The following is a 27300-nucleotide window of genomic DNA, read 5'->3' as shown; positions in this document are numbered from 1 at the left end:
GATCAAAGTACATTCTTGTGTACTTCCAGCAACATTATATATGCTGTTATGTGCCAACAATGCCCTGACACTATGTACATTGGACAGATTGGGCAAAACCTTTGCCAAAGAATAAATGGATACAGAGCAGACATCAAGACACTCAATACATATAAGCCGATCAGTGAACACTTCATTGGAGTGGGCCATTCTGTTAAAGACCTGAGAATATGTGTCCTGAAACAAAAAGAATTTAACAACAGATTAGAGCAAGAGATTTGTGAGTTACATTACTTATTCAGATTTGACACATCAACACGTGGTATGAAGAGAGACATCAATTACCTCACGCATTACAAGGACTCCTTCCATTCCTTTGATGCTCGTAATTATCTCAGACAGGACAATTAACATTCCCCCCACCCCCTTCCTGCTATCCTATTTGATTTGTCAGTTTTTATTGCAATTTCTTTTGGTCCTCTGTGCTTATAAATATCAGTCTGTATTGGAAATGAGATTGATCCGAAGAAGTGGGTCTGTCCCATGAAAGCTCATCACCAAATAAATCATTTTGTTAGTCTTTAAAGGGCTACATTTCTGCTGCTTTCTCTTCTTCATCTGTCACCTCCAGTCTGATCCAGTCCTTTTTCTCCCTTCCCACAACTTCCTGTGTGAGTCCCAATGTTCTCCCCTAGCTAGTCTCCATCTTCAACCCCTGGCTTCTCATCACAGGTCCAGTCTCCTTTTCCAACATGCCTGAGGCTTCCCCACAAGGTACCTCATCCAGGTCCCAGTCTTCCCTTCATCCAGGCTCCTCATCCCTATCTCCTCCAACCCAGCATTCTCATCCAGTTGCCTTCTGTCCTCCTCCTCGCATTCTCAGGCTATCTCTTGAAATTTTCCAAACCAATTCACCATACAGCAAACAGGCAGAATGGGAAATTTCAGCCCAAATGATTAAAGTTTGTTAAATTATAAGCAACAAAAATGGAGTCTTATATTGGGAAATGTCTGTTAACCACCTCCTGCCTATGGTGTGCTTTTATTTTTTGTGCTGTTGGAGCTTTTTTATTAAAGAGTGTGTATTTTCTGATTATTTCACTAAAGGTTTTAAAAAAACTGGATGTAGATAAACACTAACATATTTTTCACCATCTGCTACACTTTAGTCTTCACTTACCCTCTACTGTTGCACACACAAGATGACTTGGATATACTGTAATTAACTGGGTGTAACTTTTCCCTTTTTGTTGAAACAAGTTGAAAAACCACAACCAAGATTAATATTGTCAAAGTTTCATATAAATTCCAGTTAAATGCCAGGCCAAGTGATATTCGCATACATAAACATAAGTCCCTCATTTCTGGTGTAAGTCAACGAAATATAAATGAGGATCCATTGTCTAGTCAAATGTTTCCACTGGCAAATCAGCTGTTATTACTTCAGTCATTACTATCACTTGATATTGCCTCTCACGTGGTGCGTTTATTGACTGAACTATTTATTTTCATGGTAACATGCTTTTGGCTTTTTATCAACAGTCTGGTATGCTCAACATGCCAAATGGTTCAACATTCATATGCGAAATTATTTCTTTTAATACCAACTGTTGCATTACCTTTGTTGATCCTTATTATCCAAATTGTCTCATCTTTGATAAGATTGCAAATAGAAATAGTCTTCTTGTGTGGGTGAAGTTACAGTCACCATCTGGTGCTCTGCATATTCGTTTATTGTATTCTTTTGCAAATCCGACAATCCAAAACCAATTAAAACTATTACATTGGTCTAATTACATTAAGAACTGTATAATATGAAATGCAAGATTAAATGTTATATCTCCCATAGCTGCCACCAGAAGAGAGAGGGGAAGAAATATGTTCTGTCAAGTTGGGCAGACCTCATTTTGTGTGGAAAAACGTTTTCTTACAGGGTCAATCTGCAAAATAACCTCTGCTCATGTAAGTTATTAAAATACAATGCCATTCCTGGATTGTGTAGAACATTTAAAGTAGGTCTTGGCTCCACTTGGACTCTTCAAGGTTGCTTCCCTTTCATGGGACTTGAATATGCCCATTAACTCCACTCAGCTTTTTGGGCCTGGCTGCTTCTTGACTGAGGAAAAACATGGTGTCTCCCCAGTGTTACCCTTTCATGGCACCAAAATCACAGTGAGGTACTCATGTAAAGTTGTACAGATTTGTGGTCCTGCCTCTCCTTCCTTATGCATGAGGAATGTAATACAGGTTGAACCTCATCCATAATCTGGCATGAGTTTAGTTAGCAGGATGACCACTTATCATGGCCACAGCCACGTTTTCCATGGTCCCATGAAATTTGTTTACAGCCACCCATCCTGCCACGCATTGTTCTGGTCTATTATTTAGTTGTAATTTATCCCTAAATGTCTTTGAAGAGCAGAGAGAGCAGTGGAAGTGCTGGCCATGTGCTAGACAATATCGACCTCCCGTGGTCTGGCAAATTCTCTTATTCGACACCAGTCAGGTCCCATGGGTGTTGGATTAGAGAGATTTAACCTCTAATTAGCAATATTAACATTTCCATTATCAGTGTGAAGTATACATGTCTGAGGTGTTGTTGTAAAGTCTCTGCAAGCACGTATAGACTGCTCTGCCTCCGTTCCACTCATTTCTGAGCATTTTTCTGCACTGAGGTGGAAAGGAGGGAAGTGGAGTCTTTCTTTCTCTCTACTACCTACCTATGATTCTGGAGAGCAGAACAGTCTCTTCGGAAAGCTGCCGTTCTGCTGCCCTGCTGTTTATCAGTCAGCTGCTACTGAGCTCTAAAACTGTGTCTACTGAATCCTATTTAAGACCTTTCATTGATAGAGGTGGCTACCTGCAACCTTGATTTTTTTTCAGTGTTGCATAAATAATAGCCTTCAAAGGGGAGCTTTGGGGCAAAACCCTTGATTGGGTTCAAGGCTGAATTGATGAACTTGCAAAGGAGATGGTATTATCAGATTCCTTACGTAGCCAGTCTGTGCATGCTACTAGCAAATAGCTCCAGCAGCGGGCCTCACGGGACACCAGTTGGGGAGGGCTCTCGGTTGTCACAGAGAACTCTTTGGCAGACATTTGGCTGATGGGTCTTGGCTGCATGCTTTTGGTCCAAGTGGTCACTGTTTTCGGGGCTGCGAAGGAATTTTTCACCAAGTCAGATGGTCAGAGAGGGTTTTCACTTGTAGGTTTAAAGCAGGGTAAATGGTGGAGACTCAGAAATGTGAAGTTTTTAAACCATGATTTGAGGGCTTTAGTAACACAGCCAGAGGTTACAGAGATGGCGCTTGGTCCTGCCAGGAGGGCAGGGGACTGGACTAGATGACCTCCCGAGGTTCCTTCCAGTTCTAGGAGAGGTGTATCTCCAATTATATTTTTTGAAGGGAAGGATAGCTCAGTGGTTGGAGATAAAAATGTAATATGTAGTTAAATATCAGATGTCAATATAGTTCAGATAACAAGGTAGATTTATAAATTGATTGTTTTAAGGCCAGAAATGACTTTTGTGATTTGGCTTCTCTGATCTCCTGTATAAGGCAGGACACAATATCACCTGGTAATTTTTGCACAAAGCCCATAATTTCTATTTGCGCTTCAGCATTTAATTAGAAACAAATCCAGTCTTCAGCTGGATTGCAAGCTTGTGGCTTGATTTCATTGCTAGGTGATACATCAAGTTCTTTCTTCTTTGCCTTCAAAGGGGCTTCTCACATCTGCTTAATTACCTTACTGTATTATACCACTACACTGTCACACTGTCCCCCTTGTCTCATGATGTGAGTGCCAAGTTCAGGGCAAACTCTCAAAAAGCAGGCCAGGCACCCCAAACTGGTTGTATATTCTGTAGTTAGATTTCACCAACCCAGTATGAAGCATAATCTCCAAACGATCACGACAAAATCACCACAGAATCACAGACACCTTGGGCATTGCAGCCTGTCTTGCCACCCAGGCAAGGTGGACTATGTGATAGATGATCACTTGACATTAAAAATCACAACAATATTCAGGTCACTCCCAGACCCAAAGGAAGAGACGTGAACCCCAGGTCAGTTGTTCTCAGATCTCAGACTGAAGACAACTGAAGACAATGTCTGTAGCCAATCCTGTAATAAGCCTAACTAAAGATTTATTAGCTATTTACAAGCTTAAACCAGGAAACACATACACGTGAATTAGTCTGAGATTTGGAAAGATTCCTTTACAGATGACCCACACCAAGCAACACTGGGATCTATTGCTCACGTTTAGGAATTTTTGCTGCTCAGAGTTCAGACAACATAAAGATCCAGTCTCTTCTCATCTGGGCTTTTTATCACCTACATCCAAGAATAGAAGCTGATAGAGCAAGTGTCAATGCCTGACTCCTCTTAATATAAGTGGTGAGGGCAATCAACAAAGCTTTTATGCTTTTGATGTAGTGGCAACTGGAGCAGAAGGCTTATTTTTGGGCAGGAGGGGGAGTAACCAGTCTCTGCTCCACCCTTGCTCAACCCATGCCCTACCCCTTCCTGTCCAAGCTTTGCCCATGACCTGTGCTCTCTCCACCTATGCTCCTTCCCTTCCCCCGGCTCTGCCCCCGCCCACCTCTTTCTGCTGTAGTTCACACAGCTCTTGGGCCGTGCTGCTCTGGGGAATGGGCACAATTGCCCTTGCACTCAGTGGAAGTGGCATGGTGCTGATGGCGACTACAGGGATGGGGGTGCATGTGACCCCCTGGGCACTCCCCCCCACATTGCTCCTGTTTTGATGTCTTACAATACTTCATTTGGGTTCAACAGCCCTCTTGTCTACAGGACCAGCACTGTACACTAATTAAAGATTTGGTTTCCAGTTCACTGAGTTACACAGTTACAGAGGTTTACAAGGTGAGCATTCATAATATGCATTTTCACATCACTAAAGTCTATTTTAACTGGACCTGGACGTGAGCGGGAACTGACCTCTCAGCGTTACATGTCCAGCTAACATAATTTCAAAGTTCATGTGATATAATGTGAAAAATGTTGACCTGTCAATATTACTGTGGTCTTATCAACCTTGAATTGCCCGTGACAGAGCTCAATTGATCCTACAGCTTGGCTGGTGGAAACTCATTTTGTCCTGCCATTCACAGCTGTTCATTGAGGTGAGGAGAAGACTGCAATCCTGCCTCCCTCCAAGGAAAACAATGGCTTTCTTTAGGGGCTCGGTTATATCCATTAGCAAAGAAATATACTGCTGTTTGCTTAGTAAGGTCACGAAATTGGCAGTTCAAAGAACCTCTCTATTACCTGTAGCCACAAATCAGATGCTATTTTTGTTATTTAAAATAAATTGTTTCAAAGTGTATTTCTAATTGCTAATTACAAAAAGGCATCCTGATGAGTGGTGTCAGAAATGCTAAAATTCTGTTACTCATTCTTACATAATCATCTGCATTGAACGTTAGTGCTGGGATTTCCAAAGGAGCCTAAGTGAGTTAGGTGTCCATAGACCAACTGAATTTCAGAAAGTGTCCTCTGGGTCATCTGAAAACCACAAGGTGAACAGTGACAGTCCTGACTGGCCTGTGGAAATCTGAATTTAAATCTGATTTTGAGCTCAGATAGTGGCTGTTGGACTGGAGCATTGTTCCAGGTGTGTGTAGAAAGAGAGCTTGTATCACCCCTTCCTGACAGAATGTGGGACCATTATAGTCTTAACCTAGATTGCAGTCTGCAGAAGCATTTTTGTTTTAGGGAGGAGGGAAGCGAGGTATGGTGTGTTGGTTGGCTTTTTTTTTTCCCCGAGTTGGGGGAGTTAGGTAGGAATTAAAATAGGGAGCTGGAATAAGAGTGGGAAAAGCCCACAAGCTCTGTGTCTATTAGTAAATCTCTGCACCTCAGAGGTGTACTTGGCTAAGGCCACAATCTGTATGCCAAACCAGTTAAAAGGCATTAACTCAGAAAGCAGTTTTCAAATTGCCTGATAACCTGCTTGATCCCAGAGGTATCAGAAGAGCTTTCCTGGCATAATAGCAACAAAAACAAAGCCACACTCATCCTGATCTTCATATAGCCTTTGTTTAACTGAGAAAACCAACACCGAGAAAACCTTGGGCTACAAACTGAGTGAAGGTTTGGGGGCTGGTTTGTTTGTTTTGTGCTTGTGTGTGCTTGGCTTGTGAGGCCTTTGCGTTATAGGAGAACATTCCTGAGAAATAAATTCTTCTCTTCTCTTCTCTTCTCTTCTCCATGCCCTTGAAAAATTAATTACGTGTTTCCACTCAAAGGGGATGTGAAAGCAACAATCAACCTGCTCAAGCCAGGTGCAGTCCTTTTTAATACTCTTTCTTGTACTTCACTCAACGCTCAGACTAGTAACCTGTCCACTTGGCAGTGAGGACACAGGTTAAATAACCCAAGAGCTGCTAGTCCCTCAGTGCCTTCCCATAAGCTTCCCGTCCCTCAAAAGCCAGAAAAATTCTCCCACAGCTACCTGAGAGAGCAACGTAGAAGCTTGGCACAAAGTGTATGGAACATTCCCTTGAAACACTGGGTGTGGTGGTGCAGAAGCAGGGTGTGTGTGTGTGTGTGTGTGTGTGTGAGTGTGAGTGTGAGTGTGAGTGAGTGAGTGTGTGTGTGAGAGAGAAAGAGAGAGAGAGAGGTAACTCTGGTAGTGCTTTCCAATGGGGATATTCCCAGCTTAATTAACTCAGGTGCCAAGCACTCCAGATAACTCTTTGGTGAAGATATACCTTCACGTTATTTAGTTTTTGCTCAGTGCCCAGCTAATGAGCCAGTTTCAGTGGGCTTGTGAGGTGGGAGGTGCTGGTTCTCTACAGCTCTGAACTTTGGTGAGAAGCAGGCTGTATCTCTAATTTTAGGCAAGTTCCTTTGATGTGTCATGGTAGGCTGACATTCATGACTGGCATTGTCATTCTCACTAGATGACAGATTATTATGCAGCCTGCCAAATCATTAAGATGCTCCATCTTGGTTCAGTACTTTCACTCTTAGGCTGAAGCAGTCGGATATACTTGCAAAAAATTGTTTCCTGTGAATTCATGGCATTGCAAGAATATACAGTTCTTATAATACATTATGCTATGCTCCAGCATGGGTCATCCTGAACCTCCAGAGCATCAGGTTTTGCTCAAATCTGTGTCACTTACTACAGGTAACAGGGAAAGTGTCTGTCTCTGCACATAAAGGCAGTATTTTAAATAGCCAAAATAATTACAAGGTATCTCCTTGAAAAGCTACGTCCTTTCAAGTGAGATGATATATGATCGCTATAGAATTCAAAAGGTAACCATAGAAATTACTCTTCTTTATACTTAATTCTTTCTCTGTTTTTTGTTTTGTTTTCACTAATGCTAGTGTGTGTTTTTAGGGCTTTGTACAGGGTTAAAAGCCTGCCATTTAAAACAAAATTTAAATCCAGCTCAATAGCTAGTGGCTTCCAGTGAATGAATGCATCTGCCTTAAAGCCCGGTTTCTGCTGTTTAATCAGCAACCATTACTAAATTTAGACTTAAGGGGAAAACGCTTCTATTTCTGTTAATTTACCACAGATTAGTATTTAACATTCTGTGCTGTTTCAGTGATATAACGCTTCTGAACTAGTAAGATTCCCCAGTGAAGATATAGGGGTGGTGGAACAATTTGGACAGTGGCAGCCATTGAACCAAACTGTAAGCCCTGTATATCGTGCAGCATCCACCGCACCCATAGGTCCAACCCCTGTGCGAGACTAACCAGCTAGCTGCTCTCCCAGCTTCTCACCCCACAGACGAACATTTCGTACTGAGAAGAACAAGAGCGCACAATGAGGCTGTATTGAATGGAAATAGGCATGGAGCCTGATGGAGCAGTGCGGGGTTTTGCATTGCAGAAGTTATTGTGGAAATAGGGGCTTAACTCGCCATTTTTGCAAAAAGGAGGTTAAGAATCCTTCTCCTGACGTTGGTGGCATCAATTTAATTTCTGATATGTCCTCTGTTGAGGACCTTTTCCTTGTATTTGTTGTGCAATGGAGTTAAATCTGGTATCTCACAGATATTTGGCTCTTTAGGTGTAAGTACACATGAAAGTGAAACACATGAAATATTTCTTATTATTGATCCTTTTCATCTGAAGTAAGAGTTCAGTTGAGCCTCCAGTGATTTCCGGCTGAGCTAATTTACAGCTCCTACAATGTGCACAATCAGGTGGGGATACCTGCCGCCTACGGTCCAATGCAAAGCACGTTGAAGTAAATGGAAAGACTGGTTCGATCAGGCCCTAAACGCAGATTTGATGGCAAGATGCTTCAGCAGGGGTCTGCTGGTACTAAAACTCCAATACTTGAGCAGAATATGTGAACAGGAAAATGACTAGTTTACTGTGAAATCACACAGAGATAAGCGGCATGTGTCAAATAAATGGAATGATTTGTGTATTTTGAGCTAGAGCTTATTTGCTTTTACATTGTTCACATATTATATTGCAATATTCAGGAAAACAATGGATATTGATATAAATAAGTAAGGGTCTTCTCTGTTGCGTCTCTATGATGCCTTGTGGATCCCAATGTATCTGAAATTTTCAATTTAAAAAAATTCATTGTTTGCTAGTTATACAGTGTGGGTATCCTTTGCATCTCATGCTAGATTTGAGATATGGCCATTTATTTTTGTTCCCACTTCCACTGGATTTATGTAATGAATGAAAACTATTTTGATAGGAAACTGCTTTAGAAACAGTGATGGTGTTTATTCTGAGCCAGATCGTCAGCCAACAGAGATTAGTTGAAGTCAGTGGAGATACGCCAATTTATATCAGTTGAGGTTTCACCCTCAGATTATGTCATTACACAAATCTGTCTTTGCACATTTATTCTCCCTGCAGCAGCTATTGAATTGAAAGGACATTGAGGTGTGCTAAGGAATGGCTGTTTTTGCTAATTAGTAAACAATGCAAAGGTTACTTGCAGTCAAAAGTGAAACCAAAAGGTGTCATTGTAGGCGTCTATGCTACTGGCGTCTCAAGGTGCGTCTAAACTTGCATTTCTCTTTCGAAAGAGGCATGCAAATGAGGGAAAATCAAAATGCAAATGAGACACATATTTGCATATTTGGTACCTCGTTTGCATATTCTTGTTTCAAAAGAGCTTCTTTCGAAAGAAGAAAACCAGTGTAGACGCTGCTCTTTCACAACACTAGAACAACATGATGCAGAGATCTTTCCTGATCAGAACCCTATTTTGCGATCTTCAACCATGTTCCACAGTCCCAGCTTCTTTATGTCACTATCAAGTTAAAAGTCATTGATATCATCAGTTCAAATTTAGCGTTCGTAGTTTCTTTTGTTTCGAGTTAGTTTCCTAGATCTTATCTGCTAGAATAGTGCTATTGTAATGGTGTGGCAAATACAGCAGGGTAATATTTATTTTCAAGCGAAGGCTATTTAAATGACTGCTCTGTTTAACTCATTAATAAATTTCTAGTTACATTAGCTTGTTTCAAAAAAGTTTTACAAAAACGAATTGTTGGTCTGTGTAAAATACCACATTTCTGGGATTTTACATTCTTAGCACTGAAGTATTTTACAGTGTTTTGCATGGATTTAATAAATTAAATGGTTGCTGCTTTGTAAAGTTACACAGTGTGAAGGGCAGTACAACTGTGAGCAAAAAAGTATGTGTGTGTACACCTGCATGTTGGATGACAAATGACAGAAAAAGATAAACTTGCCAACATGTGCTTGCTAACTCATGGGTTGTGTGTGTCATTAAATTATATCTTTCCTGATATGCCTTAAAATAGGATCAAAAAAGCCATCACCACAAACATTTTTCTTTTTGTTTTTAGAAGTCCAGCACCAGTACGACCAGAAACTACACCATCAAAAGGCGCTACAGAAAAGCAGGAAATTAAAGTTTCTCGTGTGAGGAAGTTAACAAGACAGTATAGCTTGTGAGTGTTGTACAGTGCTATCTGCAACTTTTTCTCTACTACCCAGCTGAAAATCAAAGTGTTGCTAATTATTGTTCAAGATATGCTTTCTGAAAGGCATGAGTGCAATTACATGATAATGATCTTACATTGATATAGTTCCTTTCATCTCTGAGTACTTAGTACTTAAATGGATATGCAGTCTTCACACACTTAATACCCACTGCCACGCAAGTCCCTTGTGTCTAACAGTGAACTACAACAATACACAGTCGCAGAACGAAGACTCTTTTCTCCCTGAAATTAGAGGTTGATTTTTAAGTAGGCAAAATTGTTGAAGCTTTACCAAACCTGCAGATTTCCATTCATTTAGGTTTTATCGGCCAATACGGACAGGTGGGATCTCAGTCCACCATGTTGAAAACAGGGACTGTGCACTCCTGTGTTTACAATAGCAAATACTAACAAAAATGTGTTTTGGTAGGGCTATGAAAGCTTATGCTTCAGGAAGTAATCCAACTTTGTCGCTGGGAGGAAACAGTTTCTGCTGCTAACTTGCAGTGTGAGTTGATGCAAGCCACTTACTCTCCCTTTGCCTCAGTTGTTCCGCTGCAGATCGTTGTCTGTACCTAGCTCAGGCAATTATGTCTCTTATATAACACACTCTGACGTGTGGTGTGTTGGCAAACAGAACTTGATCATTTATCGTAAGCAGTAGCTGCTCATACTGTCAGGATTAGGAGTCTCAGATTTGATCCTTGATACCCAAGAGCAATTAAGATTACACTTCAATCATTCATTTTTGTAACATTTTTTTGGGATCCTTTCCTGCAACCACCAGTTTATTATTACCTGTTCTCATGAAGCACACTCAGTATGGAAAGGAAGATGCTACCACCATTTATGGGAATGGGAGGGCTAAACTGAACAGAAAGGAAAGGGGAGATACCAGCATTTAAAAAAACAATGGAAGAGCACCGAATTCATTAGGAAGAAAACAACTGGACATGCATCAAGGTGGGATGATAATACCTAGCTCCTCTGGCTGAGCTAGTCTTTCCAGGCCACGTTGACACATGCCCCTCCCTTTCTAATTGGAAATAAGGGGATTTCGAAGTATGGTGCTTATTTCGAAGCGCTCAGAGCTATACAGCCAGCCTGTGTTTTGAAAGTATCACTTTAAGTGTGACTGGCTGCCGTTATGCTAATGAGGCACTGAATATGCACGTCAGTGCCTCATTAACCTGTTCCGAAGGGCCCCATTAACATGCCCCTTCCAAAAGGGAGAGACGTGTAGACATGGCCCAAGAGAATTACATTCACCATAGAATTATGATCACTTTTCTTATGGAACTTGGTAGCAAACCTGCATCTACCAGACCTCAGAATATTTTAGTAAAGAACTGAAGAACTTTCATCAAATTGTAAGATTTAGGTCATCGCAATATATAATACTAACCCACGTTTGAATTTGTCCAGGCTGCTAAGGTTAACCTATGGGGTGACACAATCATGTATAGCCAGCAGGATATCAGTCCATGCTAACCAGCAATCTTTATTGGCACATGAGCCTGAAGAGGGGAACTGACAGCTCACTCTAGGAAAGGAATGCAAAATACATTACTTCCTGCTAATACAGGAGATTACTCCACAACATGGAACTTGGCAGCATTTTGCAGAAAGGTTTTCACAAGGTTGTCTGCTTGTTACAAATATCCAGTGTGCCTCATACAAATGTGTTTCTCTTGAATTAGGCTCTGCTTTTATAGCTTTTTCCAGGTTAATTTAATTTATTATCAACAATGGGGGAAAATTCTCCCATATGTTTAGTGTCCTATGTGCGTCACACTAGTGGGAGACATCAGCAAATAGGAACTTATTTGTAAAGTCAGCAAATGAAGAACTGAGAAACAACTGTGAGGGGACCAGGCATCTGAGAGGGTAACAAGTGGGACAGGTAAGTTGGAAATGAAAGTTGGTCTTGTGGTTTTACCACAGCTCTGGTGGTCAAGAGATTTAAATTTTAAGCCAGGTTCAGGCACAGACTTTTTTGTGAACTTGACTCTCTGTGTCTTTCCTTATTCATACGTATCTCAGGAAAGTATTGTGAGGCTTAATTCACCACTGGTTTTAAAGCAAGCTTGAGTTCCTTAGGAAGGGCTATAAAAATGGAAATACTAATCATGTTTGTTCAACACAAAGTCCAATTTGATGTGAGGCATGGTCATTGCTGGCAGGGTCAGAGAACTGCTGGGAAATTCTGAATGAATTCGATGGAGCTCTCTAGTGGGTGAGAGCTTGAAGGCTTCAGGGGCATTAAGACACAAGGGAAGCTGGAGGAAATGTGTTCCAAGTAGTCTATAGAAATAGTGAATATTGTCAGAATGTGGACATTGGAAGAGAAAATAATCAATTGTGTCAATCGAGGAAGAAAATTGCTGAAGAATAATTAAATATATTAAAACAAGAAGCTAATTGTCATTTTAGGTTGTACAGTTCCAGAATGTAGGCTGTTAGGAAAAGAAGAGAGTTGATCATGAAGAAAAGCTTCATGTGAATTCAGGCAGGATTATGGTCAGGCAATGTCATTTACCTTCCCAACAAATGGGAAGGATTTTTTTCAGAAGGAAGATAAGCCCACTTGTGGAAACTCAGTGGGAGGAATGAAGTGGTAGCCTATGTTACCAGGTGTAAGCAGTCATGTGAGATCAGTTTTATCACCAAGGAGGTATAGTGTGCCAGTAAAAAAAATTATCATTAAAAAATTAGAGAGTAAGAGTGAGTCTCAAATAGTGGATGACAGACTAAAAAGAGATGGTGATTCTTCATGGGTGGTTTTGATATGGACGTCATTCTTGTGTCATCAATAAGGCTATGTGTAGACTAGAGGGTTTTGTCAGCAAAACGGCCATTTTGGCGACAAAACACACTGAGCGTCCAGATTCCCCAAGGCATTCTGTTGATAGTAAGTTGACAGAATGCAGTACTTTTGTCAACATCAGTACCCCTTTCACCACGAGGAAGAACACCTCTGTCGACAGAGATCTGTCAACAAACAGCTGGTCTGGATGTTCCAGGGGACCTTCTGCGAACAGAAAGGGCTTCTGGGATGCACAGCAGCCCTGTCTGCTGTACTTCCAGTTCACTGTTTTGCTGATAGAGTGTACAGGCAGTCCAGCCACTCTCTATCAACAGAGCAGATCACTCTTTCAATCAGCCCTGTGGTCTAGCCACGGTCTATCGACAGAAGATATCTTTCAACAAAAATTCTGCCAACAAATCCCTCTAGTCTAGACATAGCTTAAGAGTGGAGAAAGGGTAAGTCTAAAGTCAGTATAATGAAGAAAGATAGGGTAAGTTGGTAAGTGGAATAATAGCTGTCAGTGAGATGGAATTACTGGGAAATAGAGTAACTGAGTGAAGCAAAGAAATATAGCTGGCATACAATAATGAGAATGAAAGGGATCACAGAGGTCAAGAAATGGTGGTAGCAGTAGAGAAGGACAGAGGGAGAAAAGTAGTGAAGAAAAGGATGAGGAGGCAGGAAATGGAGAGACGAGAGAAGGATGAGGGCTGGGGGGAAGTTGTGTTACAGAATGAAGACTTTATGAAAGACCATTGAGAAAGATGGTTGTGGGAATGTTAGCCACACCCAACCCACAGAAGCTCCATTAATTTGTTAAAGTGTATGTAGGAGTTGTCTTTGGGAGAGTGCGAATGTATCAATTGAAGAGAAGCATGTATGGGAAACCTGGTGAATATGAAGATAAGAGGAACAGGAGTGGCAAAACCCAAGAGAAAGTAGCAGAAAAATGACACAAGTGGAAACAATCAAATTGCAGTTAAAATAATGCATATATGGAGACTCTGGGTAGAATTTTTACATTTTGATTTTGACGCTTTTGGAAATTACACTCTCGTGTGTGTGTGCCACACGCAAAAAGAGTGAGATTTTCAAAAGCTCCAAAATTTTTCAGTTTCCAGACTGCTCAGTTCTCCAGCCTTGCACCACTATGATGGCTCCTTAACTTTGCTGTGTAGACACACCTTTAATTCAGGATAATGGCTGCTATTTCAAAAATAACTTTGCAGGCATCTACATAGCAAAACTACTACTTTGAAATATTTTTGGAATACTGGATAGCTTATTTTGAATTCTGTAGAACTCATTCTGTGAGGACTACTGCCTATTCCAAAACAGATCTCTTGGAATAGAGGCAGTATAGACAGGGAACAGGGGCTATATATAAACTATTCTGGAACAGTTTATTCCAAAACTGCTGTGTATAAATAAAGCTGCTGTGTAGACATAGAACACTGGTTGCAAGTGCCTCTCTTTTATGTGCTTCCAGGGGCATCACGTTCAAATAGTGAGGGCAAAATTAAGGGATCTGTATTTGACAACCTTGCCCTTACATTACATCAGTTTCACGTCAAATTGCGTTCTGACTGAAGGCAAAGAGATCTTTGCCATTCAGTTGAGTGGGAATGGGATTTGGTTTCTGGTGTCTAGGTAGCAGGTAAAAAGAGTAAAAGGAAGAATTCTGTGAAAAGAGTATAGTGATAAAATACCTTGGTCTCCAACCTGTAGCTAGAACACAGTAGCACAGTGCATACAAGGCAGGATTCCAAATTCATTTCCCAGGTTGGTTGAATGTGATCTAAGAAGCCTTTCTCAACTGGCAGATTCTAAAAGAATTTCCACGTAAGCTAGAAGGAACAGACAGGTTTCCCAGGAAGCCTGGGGAGAGAGCCAGAGTGTCCCTGCTGAGTATGAGGAGTAAGGACTGCAAAACTGTCAGCTGCTTATTTATAAAAGAGTTTAACTAGGTCAGGACCTCAAATCTCGCTTGTTGCATTAATAAAATACCTCTTTGATAACCTCGGTAGCTTTTATAGTTGGGTTTGAACACAAAAACAGTGTGTCATGTGCTCTTCTGCTGTAGGGATGAAGTATTGTACTTCCAGGAACAGTACAAGCTGCAGAAGAGACATTGGCAAGTCTAGTTGGCAAAGTCTAGTTGTTTTGTAAAAGCATTGGTGTTAACCAACCCACACAGTGACTGGATTGGGCAATGTGTCATGTAAATTGCGTTAGTTTTGATTCAATGGACAGCTGCACAGTGCTGAATTAATATTAAACCAAAATGCAAGCCTCTTTTGGGAAGCACCTGGCAAACTGGCATTGCAGGGTTCCATGTGTATTGTGATTTGGTAAGTGCCAGGTTAACATTTGCTCACTTTACAAATAAAAGGAAGGAAACTTGCATTGGACTGTGATAGCTAAGCTTGAAGTGGGGATTATGTATTTATTTATTTTCTTTTTCACACATCACCATCAGTAGTAAAGATCCTGGAGACAAAATTATGGCCCCAGTTACATTTGTGCATGGACAACTGAAGATTGAAAACTTGATCCACACCACACTGAAGTCAATGACTTGTGGTCAGTGAGGTTCAGTGATATTAACTGAAGGAACAATAGGCTCTGCAGAACTTCTTTTACTGGTGACCATGTGTGAGAAGGAAATAACCTAACTTGACTACATGGTATTTAAATGAGATGGCTTCTGTGCAAATGGAGCAAATTTGACTTGGAGTCACTAGTTCTCAGTAAACATGGGCTTTCACCATGTCATTGTTACAGTTAATTTTCAGAGCAGAACTGTACTTTAAAGATATTTTGAAAATGGAAATACAGGTTGACCCTCTCTAATCCAGAATGCATTCATCCAGCAACCTCCGTACTCTGGCATGATTTTAGTTTGCTGGACAACCACTTATCGTGGGTGTTGCCATGTTTCCCATGGTCCCATAAAGTTTGTTTTTAGCCACCAGTCTTGGCTCTTGGTATTCTAGGCTGTTATTTAGCTGCAATTTACCCCAACTGTCTTGTAAGAGCCCAGTAAGCAGTGGAAGTGTTGTCAATATTCTAGACAATATTGACTTCCCATGGTCCAGCAAATTCTCTCATTTGGCACTGGTCAGGTCCCAAGGGTGCTGGATGAGAGAGGTTCCATCTGTACATGCACTCTGTGAGCCAAATCCAGTCCAGTAACTTCCCAGTTACTGTTATACGAAGGCTGATGTTGATCTGGTATATCTATTTGAACATTTTCTTACCAGAACAGCAAGCCTTTAGCATCGCATATGGCAAAAATGAAAGCTATAAAATAAAAAAGTAACATGAAATAGATTTGCCTGTATATATATAATTAATCAAATACATTTCCACTAACAATGTTATTTTTAAATGATACTGAGTTCGATTTCAAGTGATGTGCCATTTAAATTTGTGCATTCATCATTAACGCTTACTTGAAAACTTAGCCATAAATGTTAAATGATGCCTGGTGAACACAGTTGCATTCAGATGCAGTGTAGGTGCTTTGCAGACACTTCTCCTCCTCTCCTTTCCCCTGTCTCCCGCACTTCCCAAGCAAGTTAAAACACAGGTCTCTTCTGCCTTGTAATGAATGGCATTTCATGTGCTTGCAACAACCACAGTGATGAAGATGACCTTCCTCCAGCACTGGCAGCAGCTGCAGCAGCATCAACATCAGTTTCATCAGCATCTCCTGTGTCACAGAAAACATGTACACCACAAATGTCAGAAGGACAAACCCAGATATCGCCTGGTGCAAAGGTAAGATACAGAGATGGGGCCATCTAAATAGTGTTAGAGATTAGTAGAGATAGTAAACAGAAAGTCGCTATAGTTAAACGTTCTTGTCAGATAATAATATCAATTATAATTTTACAGCTGAGAGTTATTTTTAATATGAAACTATTGTAGCAATATACACATACCAGCTGCAGGTAAAAAATTAGAATATTTAATACCTGAACCAAAGCCCACCAAGGTCAGTCGGAGTTTTCCATCAGTTTCAGTGGGCTTTGGATGAGTGCTCAATGAATATTTACTTGGATTTCAAAGATAACATGATTTTGTTGTCCACCTCTCCAGATTCACCTATCAAAACACATTTAAAACTGTATGTGTAATTTATAATCTATTTGGCTGATTTATTCTTTAATTAAATATACATTTACACTCTAACTAAAAATATTAACCATTTATCCAACTTGTGGCTTATTTTCCTGGCCGCTAGAGCCCCACAGATGTTGGAAGTACATTTGCTTTGGAGCCTGGTGACCTTCTGATGGATTTCACAGAAGCCACACCCATGGTAAATAACTTCAGTTTGCACCTAAAAATGTTTAAATGTCTTTCAGAACTGTTTGAAAACCAGAATGAATAGGTTCTTCTGTTACACATTGTCTAACAATCCATACAAATTATGGTCTGATTTTTCAGAAGTGCCAAGCATACGTTAGTCAGTTCAGTGCTTCTGGAAAATCAGTACATTAATGTTCACATTGTCAATTATCATGGCAATATCATTAGAATGAAACCCTTCTATCAGAGAGATGCTTACTTTCATTTTACTGGGCAGCCCCAGTTCAACCAGCCTCTTTGGTACCATAAACATGTGTATTTGGGAGAGATCTGCAGGTCCTTTTCCTCCTCCTTCACCACGGCAGAGTTCAGAGGCTAACCAACAACCAATCTTGTATCTCTGGCTACACTTTCAGTTGGTTCAGAATACTGTACTTTGGGTTAACAAAAACTTTCAGCATAATAAAAGTTGATCATTAATTTCTTTCTTTAGAATGAGACACTCTGAAGCACATTTATATTTTTGCTTAAAAACCAAGGGTGAAGACCTGGCCCTGCTGAAGTTAAAGAATCATACTCCCAATGGAAAATCTGGAGTATTACTCTATAATCCTAAACTGAATTTTGCAGACTAGTCATTGCATTGCGGATAGGTCAAACGCTATCTGGCTCTTCTGCCTGTCACTTTGTCAAGTCATTTTTATTGTCCTCAAGAGGTTATATTAGAAAAAAAAACAAACCATTTTTACAGCATCTCTTGGCTGGTACTTTTTTAATTAAAAAAGATTTCAGCTGTGGAGTTTCATCGAACTGTTCATTGAATGGCTAGATCCTGGCTTATCCTCACACAAAAGCCATTGTGTGGACATACCTTTTCCTTCAAAGAGAGGTAGGCTACAAACCAGAAATTCTGCCACACCTCATATTACATTTAGTTTGGGAGTAAGTTTTCTCCTTCATGTTTCACAAAATGAAGAAAATGTTTCTCAAAGCCTGACTTGCTGAGGGGACTTCACCATAGTACTGCTGCCTTCCCTGCAACTTGGGAGGTCCTGAATGGATGTGGGGTTCGGACCACACCTCTGTTCCATCTATCTCCTTTGGCTTATCTCAGGGAGCTACTCTGGTCTTCTCTTGATTTGCAGCTGTGCTGGGCCACAGCAAGAGCTGCAAAAAATGGGGGAAAGGCTTTTTGTGCATTTGTATCCCACTCTGAGCACCTGCATAAGGCTCTGTTGCAATCTAGCCTTTAAAAATCCATAGCAAATGTCCAGCTTTCTCAAAAAAAGACCCCCCAAAAACAGCACTTTACCTCAGGAAACATACTGTGGAGAAGTTCTGAGCGTGCACATTTCTTTTTCCTGAGCTCAGTTTACATCAAGTCTCTATACAGTTAACTGTGTACTGGAAGCAGAATTATTGAGCACACAGTATTGCCTACTGTTCTTAGCATGTGCTCAGTGAATTCCTCACTAGATGTGTCATTTTGGTACTGTCACTTGACAGGCTACCTCTAGCAGTGGATGCGAAGTCCAGAGTCATGGTGATGAGGATATGATAGTGGGAGGGAGCTGGACCAGGTGTTTTGCAAGGGTGGGGAGCTCTGGGAGGCTACCACTGCCAGAATGGGGCTCAGGGGTGGACACTTACCGATGGGAGGGTAGGGGAGCCAGCAATGCTCTTCCCTTAAGTCTGCTTGTCTGGTGCAGCCCTTTGCTAATGGTCCTGCAGCTGAGAATGGAGAGAATCTGGCACCACTGCTAGAGACCCCAGGATGTTTTCTAGCTACAGTGCTAAGTCCACGAGCTGCAACTACAGAAATAGAGGTGTTTTCTAAGACAATATTATCCCAAAGTTCTATATGAGCAGGTAGGAGACATCCCAGAGCAGCTGCAGCCAGAGCAGGCTGTTCAATGCTTCTGCAGCATAGAAGGAGAGAGCGAGCGCCTTCTGCACCCCACAATATCTTTATAAACCAAGGAGTGCTTTGTACCAAGCATCCTTGCTGATGGAAGTGACAAGAAGCATTAGGGCCCTGTGAAAAACACTAAAAGAGGTTGCCACCCAGTTGCAGAGGGGGAGGGGAGGCTTGGCAGCTTAGTTGCCCTTCAGCCCAGCCCAGATTATTGAGGAGATGAGTGGATCACGAGGAAGAGGAAAAGAGACCAGTAGTCGCAGGGAGCAGAGGGAATGGACCGTGACATGCAGGGCTTGGAGCTCTGCAGCCAAACCCTGCAAGATTAGTATGATAAAGCGCACCTCCTTCCCCCATAAGAAAGTAAAGTGATTGTGGGTAAATTACTGCAATCTCTTTCTGAGCATACACGCGTATTTCTGAAGTACATGAGACAACATTTCAATATTTGGCCTCTGATTTTTTTTAATTGTCATATATATCTTGGAAATTAGCAACCTGAGCAACCAAGCTAATGTAGATCAGATTTAAAAAAAAAGGTGTTACTTGCCCTTCCGTCCTCTGGTGACGTGGTACTGGATTTATTCCTTAGTTTATCTATTCTGCCATCCCTTTTTCACCCCATTGATCTTCTTGCCAAGACCGTAGTTCATAAATTGACTTTCACAAGGTCCCTTGGTTTTCTTAGGCATGGACAAAGCACAACATGCTATCAATCAACATTTTTGTTTCATTTAACATTTACAAAGGTCAGGTTGTGTTCTAAAGAGCTGTTTTGAAATTACTGTTGCAAACCTCTCTCCACAATATTTACTGTGAACTATAGCACACCTGTTGAATTGAAGCTTAGTTACAAACATATGGGCCCAAACCAAAAGCAACACCCCCAAGCTACAGGGAAGCTCGACTCCAGACTTTGTGCATTGGGTCCATCCTGTTTGTTTAGCTGAAGTCAGCACTGCTGCAAGCCCCCGGGGCAAGGTGGGAGGGGAGCCTGGTTCTGCATCCCAGAAGGGGTGTGGCCTAGGGCATTCAGCCGTCAGCAGTGCTGGTCCCCCCACTCCCTCCCAGCCACGTGCAGCTGGAGCTATGCTGCCGCAGAAATTCAAAGGGGCCCAGAGCTCAAGCCACTGCCGCTGCTCCTTTTTTTGCAGCACCAGTGACTGGAGCTCTGGACCCCTTTTGAAAGGCGAGGCCCATTGGTGGGCCTGGCTCAGGTGGTGACAGCAGCAGAGGTGCTGGAACAGTTTTTGTAGTGGGGGTGCTGAGAACCATTGAACCAAATTGTGAAGCCTGTTTAAGATGGAAACTCTGATACAAATCTGCAGAGGGTCATGCAGCACTCCTAGTTTTGGTACTTATGGGCTGTGTCTACACTAGCCCAAATCTTCGAAATGACCATGCAAATGGCCATTTCGAAGATTACTAATGAGGCGCTGAAATGCATATTCAGCACCTCATTAGCATGCCGCCGGCTGGGGCTCTTCGAAATTGCCACTTTTTGCTGCCATGCGGCTTGTCCAGAAGGGGCTCCTTCTTGAAAGGATCCCGCCAACTTCAACATCCCCTTATTCCTATGAGCTGATAGTGTAGACGTAGCCATGTAGAACAGGTGCTATCAGCTGGGACAGAACATCAGCTGGCATAGATCCACAGAAGTCAATGAAGCTATGGTGATGCATACCCGATGAGGAGCTGGCCTCCTTCATTGAGCTTGTAATCTCATCCTGGTAGGTTCAGGCATGTGTAACTGCGTGATTTCATATTTCATTTTTGTCCCACAGACTTTTAAAATATTTCACTGACATTACTTAGCTGTTGTGTGTGCAGTAGTGTACAGTGCTTCAGGCAAAACTATAAATTTATCGATGAATTGTACACAGTGAACTAAACTTGAACCACACATGGAAATGTCTCTTTTGTTTTCTATTGCGTCAAGTCAAATGTTTGTTTATTCTTCTTTCCTGTAGGAGGGTTTATTTTCTGAGTCCTATGTCTTTTGCTGTGTAGTTGTAAAAATGCAGGACACTAGGTATCTCCTTGCATTTTATGGGCAAAAGTAAACATATGAATATGCTCAGAGATCTCTGAAGGTGAAATTTCTTTTGTACTGTAGGTTTACAGTTACCCAAGTTCCTCCTCTTTAAAGCCAATGGGTACAGAGCTCTGATACTGTTGCTGATGCATTTGGTAGAAAGCATCAGGATAAAAATCCCAGCTCCCAACTTCACACTGTAAGTAAGCTCACATGGGCTGAATGATAGAGTGCAAACCTAGAGACAGTCAGAGAAGGCCTGGATTATATGCACTGAGATTATGGATGGAATTCAAGGCCCTTAGCATGCTGTTAGTTCCCTGTAAGTGCCTAGAGGACATGAGATGATCCACGTGTGGGGATTTGTGGAGCTCACTCCCTCCTTCCAACACCTCACAGGGCAAGCAAGTACTGTGCTTTTTTCGGGATGGTAACACACAACATATCACGTTAGTTGCTACTATTGTGTGGGAAACTCATTTCTTTTCCGAGTGCTAAATTGGAAGTGTTGAAAATTTCAGGCACTTAGCAAACTCACATTTGGGGGCTTGCGACAAGGCTGCCTCTGATGCTCTCTTATGACCTGTCACAACACAGCTCACCTGGCTGCGAGTCTCTGGGACATTTGAGGCACCAGCACTTTGGCCTTCTAGCCCCATGTTTAAGTTCTATGACTTCTGTGGCGTTAAGGCCCAAAGGAACTCAGGAACCTTGCAACTCAAAACAGTTATCCAATGAACACTTGCTTGGACTCTGCCTTTCTGTTCAGTGCTTGTCTTCAAACAATCCATGTTTCCGCCCACCCTCTAGGGTCTCGTTATCCATCCTACCAGGGTCTTATCTGGCTAGCAAACTAGCTCAGTCTCTGAGGGATAAGCAGGATTCTGAGCCATCAAGGGAAGCAGAGCTCTGCTATCCTTCCTGGTCAGCCCAGAACTAGGCTAGGTCTCTTTTTAACTCCTCTCTCCATGCCTAGCCTAGCCAGGTTCACAGGCTTTCATTTAAGGTGACAGACAGCAAGGCTGAAAAAATCAGAACAGGGGCTTGCGGGGTAATAGACACCTACCTATATTTTTGTAAAAGCCCCAAATATTAGGACTGTCCCCATAAAATCAGGAAATCTGGTCACCCTACTCTCATTAACCATCTCATTGCCAGCATGGGGCCTATTTGCCCATCACAGAGCTCCAGTACCAAAATGGAGCATGCTTTTGTTTTTCCTTTCAGAATTGAGAGAGCAAACATCAGTGAAATGATGCATGTAATCAGTGACTGTGGTAACAAGAACACGGCTATTGAAAACAAGGAAATAAAGACAGAGTAGTAGCTAATTTAAACGCTATTAAAGGTGGTATATGCCACACATGGAGCATATCTTTGCCAAACTCCTATGAAACTTCTCCTCCCTGTGAAGGATAGAGTGGAGGGAGAGAGAATTAATGCCTTTCTTTTGCGACTGGGAGGTCAAAGCTCAAAACAGCCAGGCTTTCTGACTGAAATCTCAGACTTTTGACCGGAATATGAGAGGGTGGGGAAGTTACAATCCCTTTTTGTTTTAATTATCAGTGGTGCGCGCCATATTGACAACACTGAAGTGGTCTTCTGTGTTCACTTGCACAGCAGGTTCTGAAAGCTCTTCATTGCCAGGTTGCTGTACTGGACCCAAACAGTTGCTTCCAAGTGCTTCACTGTCTGAAGGCAGACTCCTAGGCTAGATGGACCATTAGCCCGGCTGTTTTTATGTTTTTAGGCTTCCTAAATCTGAGCAATATCTCAAAACCTGGCTGCTCAGGCACAGCCCCAGGGCACAGATTTCATGTGGGATGTGGGGCCTCATGACCCAGGTGCCCAAGGCCCATATGGAAGTCTTTCAGGTCTCTCCAATAGCTTAGGCACACTCCCCACCCCTTCCCCCCAGAAGTCCACCCCTTGCTGCTGCACTGCCTTTATACTTCACCTCAGAATTGTGAATATTTTAAAAATATAGGTGTTAGGATATCAATGAGTACCTAGATGGTGGTTTTCTGTCTGTTCTACGATACTAGTGCTTTTTTCTGCCATATTCATCTCTTTTTACATAGCTGTAGCTTTTCAGGAGCTGGCAATCAAAACACAAGCTGCAACTATTGCATTTGTGTATTAAGTAAGTATTATTTGAACCGGGGCTTTGTCTGGATTGTCTGGGGCACAGGTGCTAAAATCCTGCCTTAATATTCAGAGTAACTACTCCTGGGTCATGCTGGCATATACAGTCAGAAATCTGCAAGCAGGATAGAAGAGTAGGAGTCAGCCTCTTTTGAGAGCCTACAGAGAACTAAAGAAACAGGACAGAATAAGTCTCAAAGGCAGATATCTGGAACAACCAAGCTTGGTAAGCAAGCTTAAGATTAGGTTTTTGCTGCATTCTTATTTTGAATTACCAATAAAACCAGACTCCACGAAATGGTGAATGTGAACATTAACTCAGTGCTTGTGGACACTTACTTGGAGGATGGGATGGGATCAGAGCCTTTTCACAATGAGTACATCATTAAAATAAATGGCGGGGGGAAGGGAAGCATTTTGTTACAATCACAATACGTGTATGTCTTACCTCCTCTTATTTTGCTCTGTTGCAAATGTAGAAATTACTAGTGACACATATGCCACCTATTGGTGGAAAGGGGGAGATTATTTCCACTATTTACCAACAGTGGGGCATGTAAATGTTTGCATATATACGTGCATACGTTTGAAAGGTTAAAATGCTCATATATATGTATTCTTTAATTGAAGGTAAGTTTGAAACAAATGTTCAAATTTTTGAATTTGTTCCCAGGACCCCTGCAATAATCTTGACATCAGTGGAATTGTACAAAATATGAAGAACACTGAATTCGGTCTATTTAACTTGTAAAGCATTGTAATGAGAATTGAATATTACCAAGGCTAAGTTATACTCACACTAAGTTTAAGCCTAATAATCCTGAGGACGTTGGAAGTCTCAGCGTAGCATAGACTCATGCTGGTCCTTGATAAAATACACAGGAGGACATTGTCTCAAAAGGGTAGCCATATGACTGTGTAATTTTACAAATAACAAGACAGTCATCTGAGCTGACAGGAGATGCTTCAACCCTTGGCACAACTTGCGGCAACCACAGGGCTGCTCTAAAAGTGAACCATATTGTTACAATCACTTCAGCAGGGATTGTCAAACTAAAGCGTGTTTTGGCCGCATCTCCTCCTACGCCCTATGCTTATGATTCTAAGAACTGTGGTTTAGAGCAAATGTGGCTGGCTACTGCCACTCAGGGAATCCTCTGTTTCTTACTGAGGGCTCCCTTGCTTTGTTGGCGCAGACTAAAAGTAATTTATTGGGGCTCAGGATCTGGACCATAACATGAATTCTTTTTGTACTGAAAAGTGGGCTGGTGCCTAGGGCGTTCTCCTGGGTATTTAGAAAAGGATTTCCATTCTTTGACAAATACATTCTCAAACTCCAGAATCTGTCATTTCAAACAAGAGCTCCCCAGTTCCCATTCATTTTACAGGACAGCATAACAGAGCTCTCTTGAATAATGAATCCCATGGATTTTTTTTTTTTGCCCCTTATATGAACCACAGAGAAGCAAGCCTCTGCTTGAAAGCAGCCTCAGGGCAAGCAAGCTATCTTCTTTGTTGTGCTGACTAGAACATTTAGTTTTTGCTTTTTCCTCAGTTCCTCCACAGGATAGACACGCGTCAGCCACATGCCAATAGTCCCTATCAATTAGGATTCTTCTTCTGCTAAAACTAAATCATCTCCTTAGCTGTGGAGTGTGCAAAGTCACTGGTTTTTAGTTTGTGAGCCTGTCTTTGCAGGAAAGGAAAACAAACACAATGTATTTTACTTTGTTGATAGATTTGTTTTCATTAATGCCTCACCAAAAGCAGAACCATGTGATGCATAAAGTGGGCCTAACCCGCCACGGCATTAACATGGAAATATTTGAATTTATAAACACTAGAATCATGAATGTATATGTTTGCACCTGTGCCCTGGGATTTTACTGACTGATATTTTATAATACCCTAGATGGATTTCCAACACCTGGTATCAGGCAGTTTTAATACTTAACAACCAGTGGCCGGGTTATTAGTAAATATTTTCTTTGCTGTAATAACTGTTGCAAATAAGTTAGCAAACATTAGATTACATTTGTACATATATGCATCCCAAATCAAACAAACAATTTCGTCCTGTAAACATTTTGATTAAAAACAGACACATCCTCCTGAGGGAATAAAACAGCTATTGTGCCCATCACATTTAAAGTGACAATTATTTTGTTTTCATTGATCTTGCACTGTATATTGAAGAATGGAGTCCATTTACTAAGACTTCAGGTTTTTCACACAAAAAATCTCTGCAAACATTCAGTGTAACTAGAGCTGCAGCATACAGTGCAGTAAAATGATTCAAGATATTTTATTCTGCTTGTCTGTTTCCAAGTGCATGATAGCCATTATCCAAATATGTGATTCACTTTAAACCTTTGACTTGTCCCATTGAAGTCAGTGGCACTAATCCTAGGTTTAAAATTAAATATATGCTTAAGTGCTTCACTGGATTAGAGCTCATAAACATTGTTTACACCAGCCTGTAAATTTAGCAGCTTCCTGTAGGCACTGGGACTTTAGCCCATTCTGTGCAATGTTGCGGCCTTTAAAACATGGCCTTGAGAAAATCACTGGGGCTTATGATGGTCACATTGAATCATGAGATACCTGGAAAATAAGTAAATTTTATTCAAACTCTATATTATTATCCTGACATTAGCATTTAGTGAAGCCAAGTTTGGTGGGATGAAAATTGCTGGACTTTCATTTTTATGTAGGCAGAGATCAGGTTCAGGCACACAGATAACAGATCTATTTGCACCGGACAAGCGTTATATGGTACATTGTTGACACTGTTCTGCAGGAACTCTTTAGCAGAGCATCGCGACCTCAATGCTTTTGAAGCTCATGAGAAGAAACACTTTTTGTACAAAATAGAATCAGGTCAGAGGATTTAGGCGGTTTGCATTGATGCTTGGGCCCATTGTTACCAGGCATGACAAGTGAACGGTTGTTGGATGATGAACCATCAACAAGGTCTGTGGTTGCAAAGAATGATTTGTATAGTGGATAACAGATCCATACACTTCAGCACGCCAGTGCACATACCATCTGTTCACTGGAAATGCATGAGCGTATACCTTGTGCTTTACTCGAGGCTCTCTGGTTGTAGTATGAATCACCTTCTTCTTGTGCTTTCTCTTCCTATCACCCATCTGCTGCTTTCTGGTAGCTCTAGTGCTTCTGTGACAACAACTTCTGTCAGTGGTTCTGAAGGGAGATGTTTCTGGTTGTTTATTTTAATTTGCTGGGCACACAATCCAGAAGAACCTACATTCTAATGTTGCAGTCACTGGTAATGGCAGAAAGAAGCTAACTTGTATTACCAATGGTACCCTAGCGATGCAACCTACTTGTCAGTTCTGGTCGACAATAGGGGTCAAAGTTGATCCCAGATATGCAATTCTAGCCATGCCATTTGCTTAGCTCGAATTGATTATATCAGGATCAACTTTCTTCTCTGGTGTAGATCAGGGATCTTAGGGCTGGTGCCGGCATCCGTACTCTGCGTGTCAGTCTGGAGTACCAGGGTCAACGGCTGAGCCAAGAGAGATCAATTTTGCTGCATTTTCACACATGCAGCAAAATTGATCCCTGGAAGATCGATAGCTGGGCCCCCTTCCCCCATAAGTATAGACATACCCTTAGGCTACGTCTACACGTGCACCCAACTTCGAAATAGCTTATTTCGATGTTGCGACATCGAAATAGGCTATTTCGATGAATAACGTCTACACGTCCTCCAGGGCTGGCAACGTCGATGTTCAACTTCGACGTTGCTCAGCCCAACATCGAAATAGGCACAGCGAGGGAACGTCTACACGCCAAAGTAGCACACATCGAAATAAGGGAGCCAGGCACAGCTGCAGACAGGGTCACGGGGCGGACTCAACAGCAAGTCGCTCCCTTAAAGGGCCCCTCCCAGACACACTTTCATTAAACAGTGCAAGATACACAGAGCCAACAACTAGTTGCAGACCCTGTATATGCAGCACGGACCCCCAGCTGCAGCAGCAGCAGCCAGAAGCCCTGGGCTAAGGGCTGCTGCCCACGGTGACCACAGAGCCCCGCAAGGGCTGGAGAGAGAGTATCTCTCAACCCCCCAGCTGATGGCCGCCATGGAGGACCCC

The 27300-nt window shown here is 41.8% G+C and overlaps 1 protein-coding gene across 1 annotated transcript in view; it reads left to right on the top strand.

Annotated features, from left to right (window-relative positions):
• The window catches only part of LOC142008296 (band 4.1-like protein 4B), an 89421-nt gene that overhangs the window by 39512 nt on the left and 22609 nt on the right, over positions 1-27300 (top strand). Inside the window, exons 6-9 of the mRNA XM_074985476.1 lie at positions 8938-8993; positions 9770-9919; positions 16406-16544; positions 17011-17088. Of these exons, the coding sequence (XP_074841577.1) occupies positions 8938-8993; positions 9770-9919; positions 16406-16544; positions 17011-17088 (423 nt within the window). The remainder of the gene's footprint in view (positions 1-8937; positions 8994-9769; positions 9920-16405; positions 16545-17010; positions 17089-27300) is intronic.

This window comes from Carettochelys insculpta, chromosome 2, assembly GCF_033958435.1.
Source record: "Carettochelys insculpta isolate YL-2023 chromosome 2, ASM3395843v1, whole genome shotgun sequence".
In the NCBI taxonomy this organism is placed as follows: domain Eukaryota; kingdom Metazoa; phylum Chordata; order Testudines; family Carettochelyidae; genus Carettochelys; species Carettochelys insculpta.
This window is presented reverse-complemented; position numbering and strand designations above follow the sequence as displayed.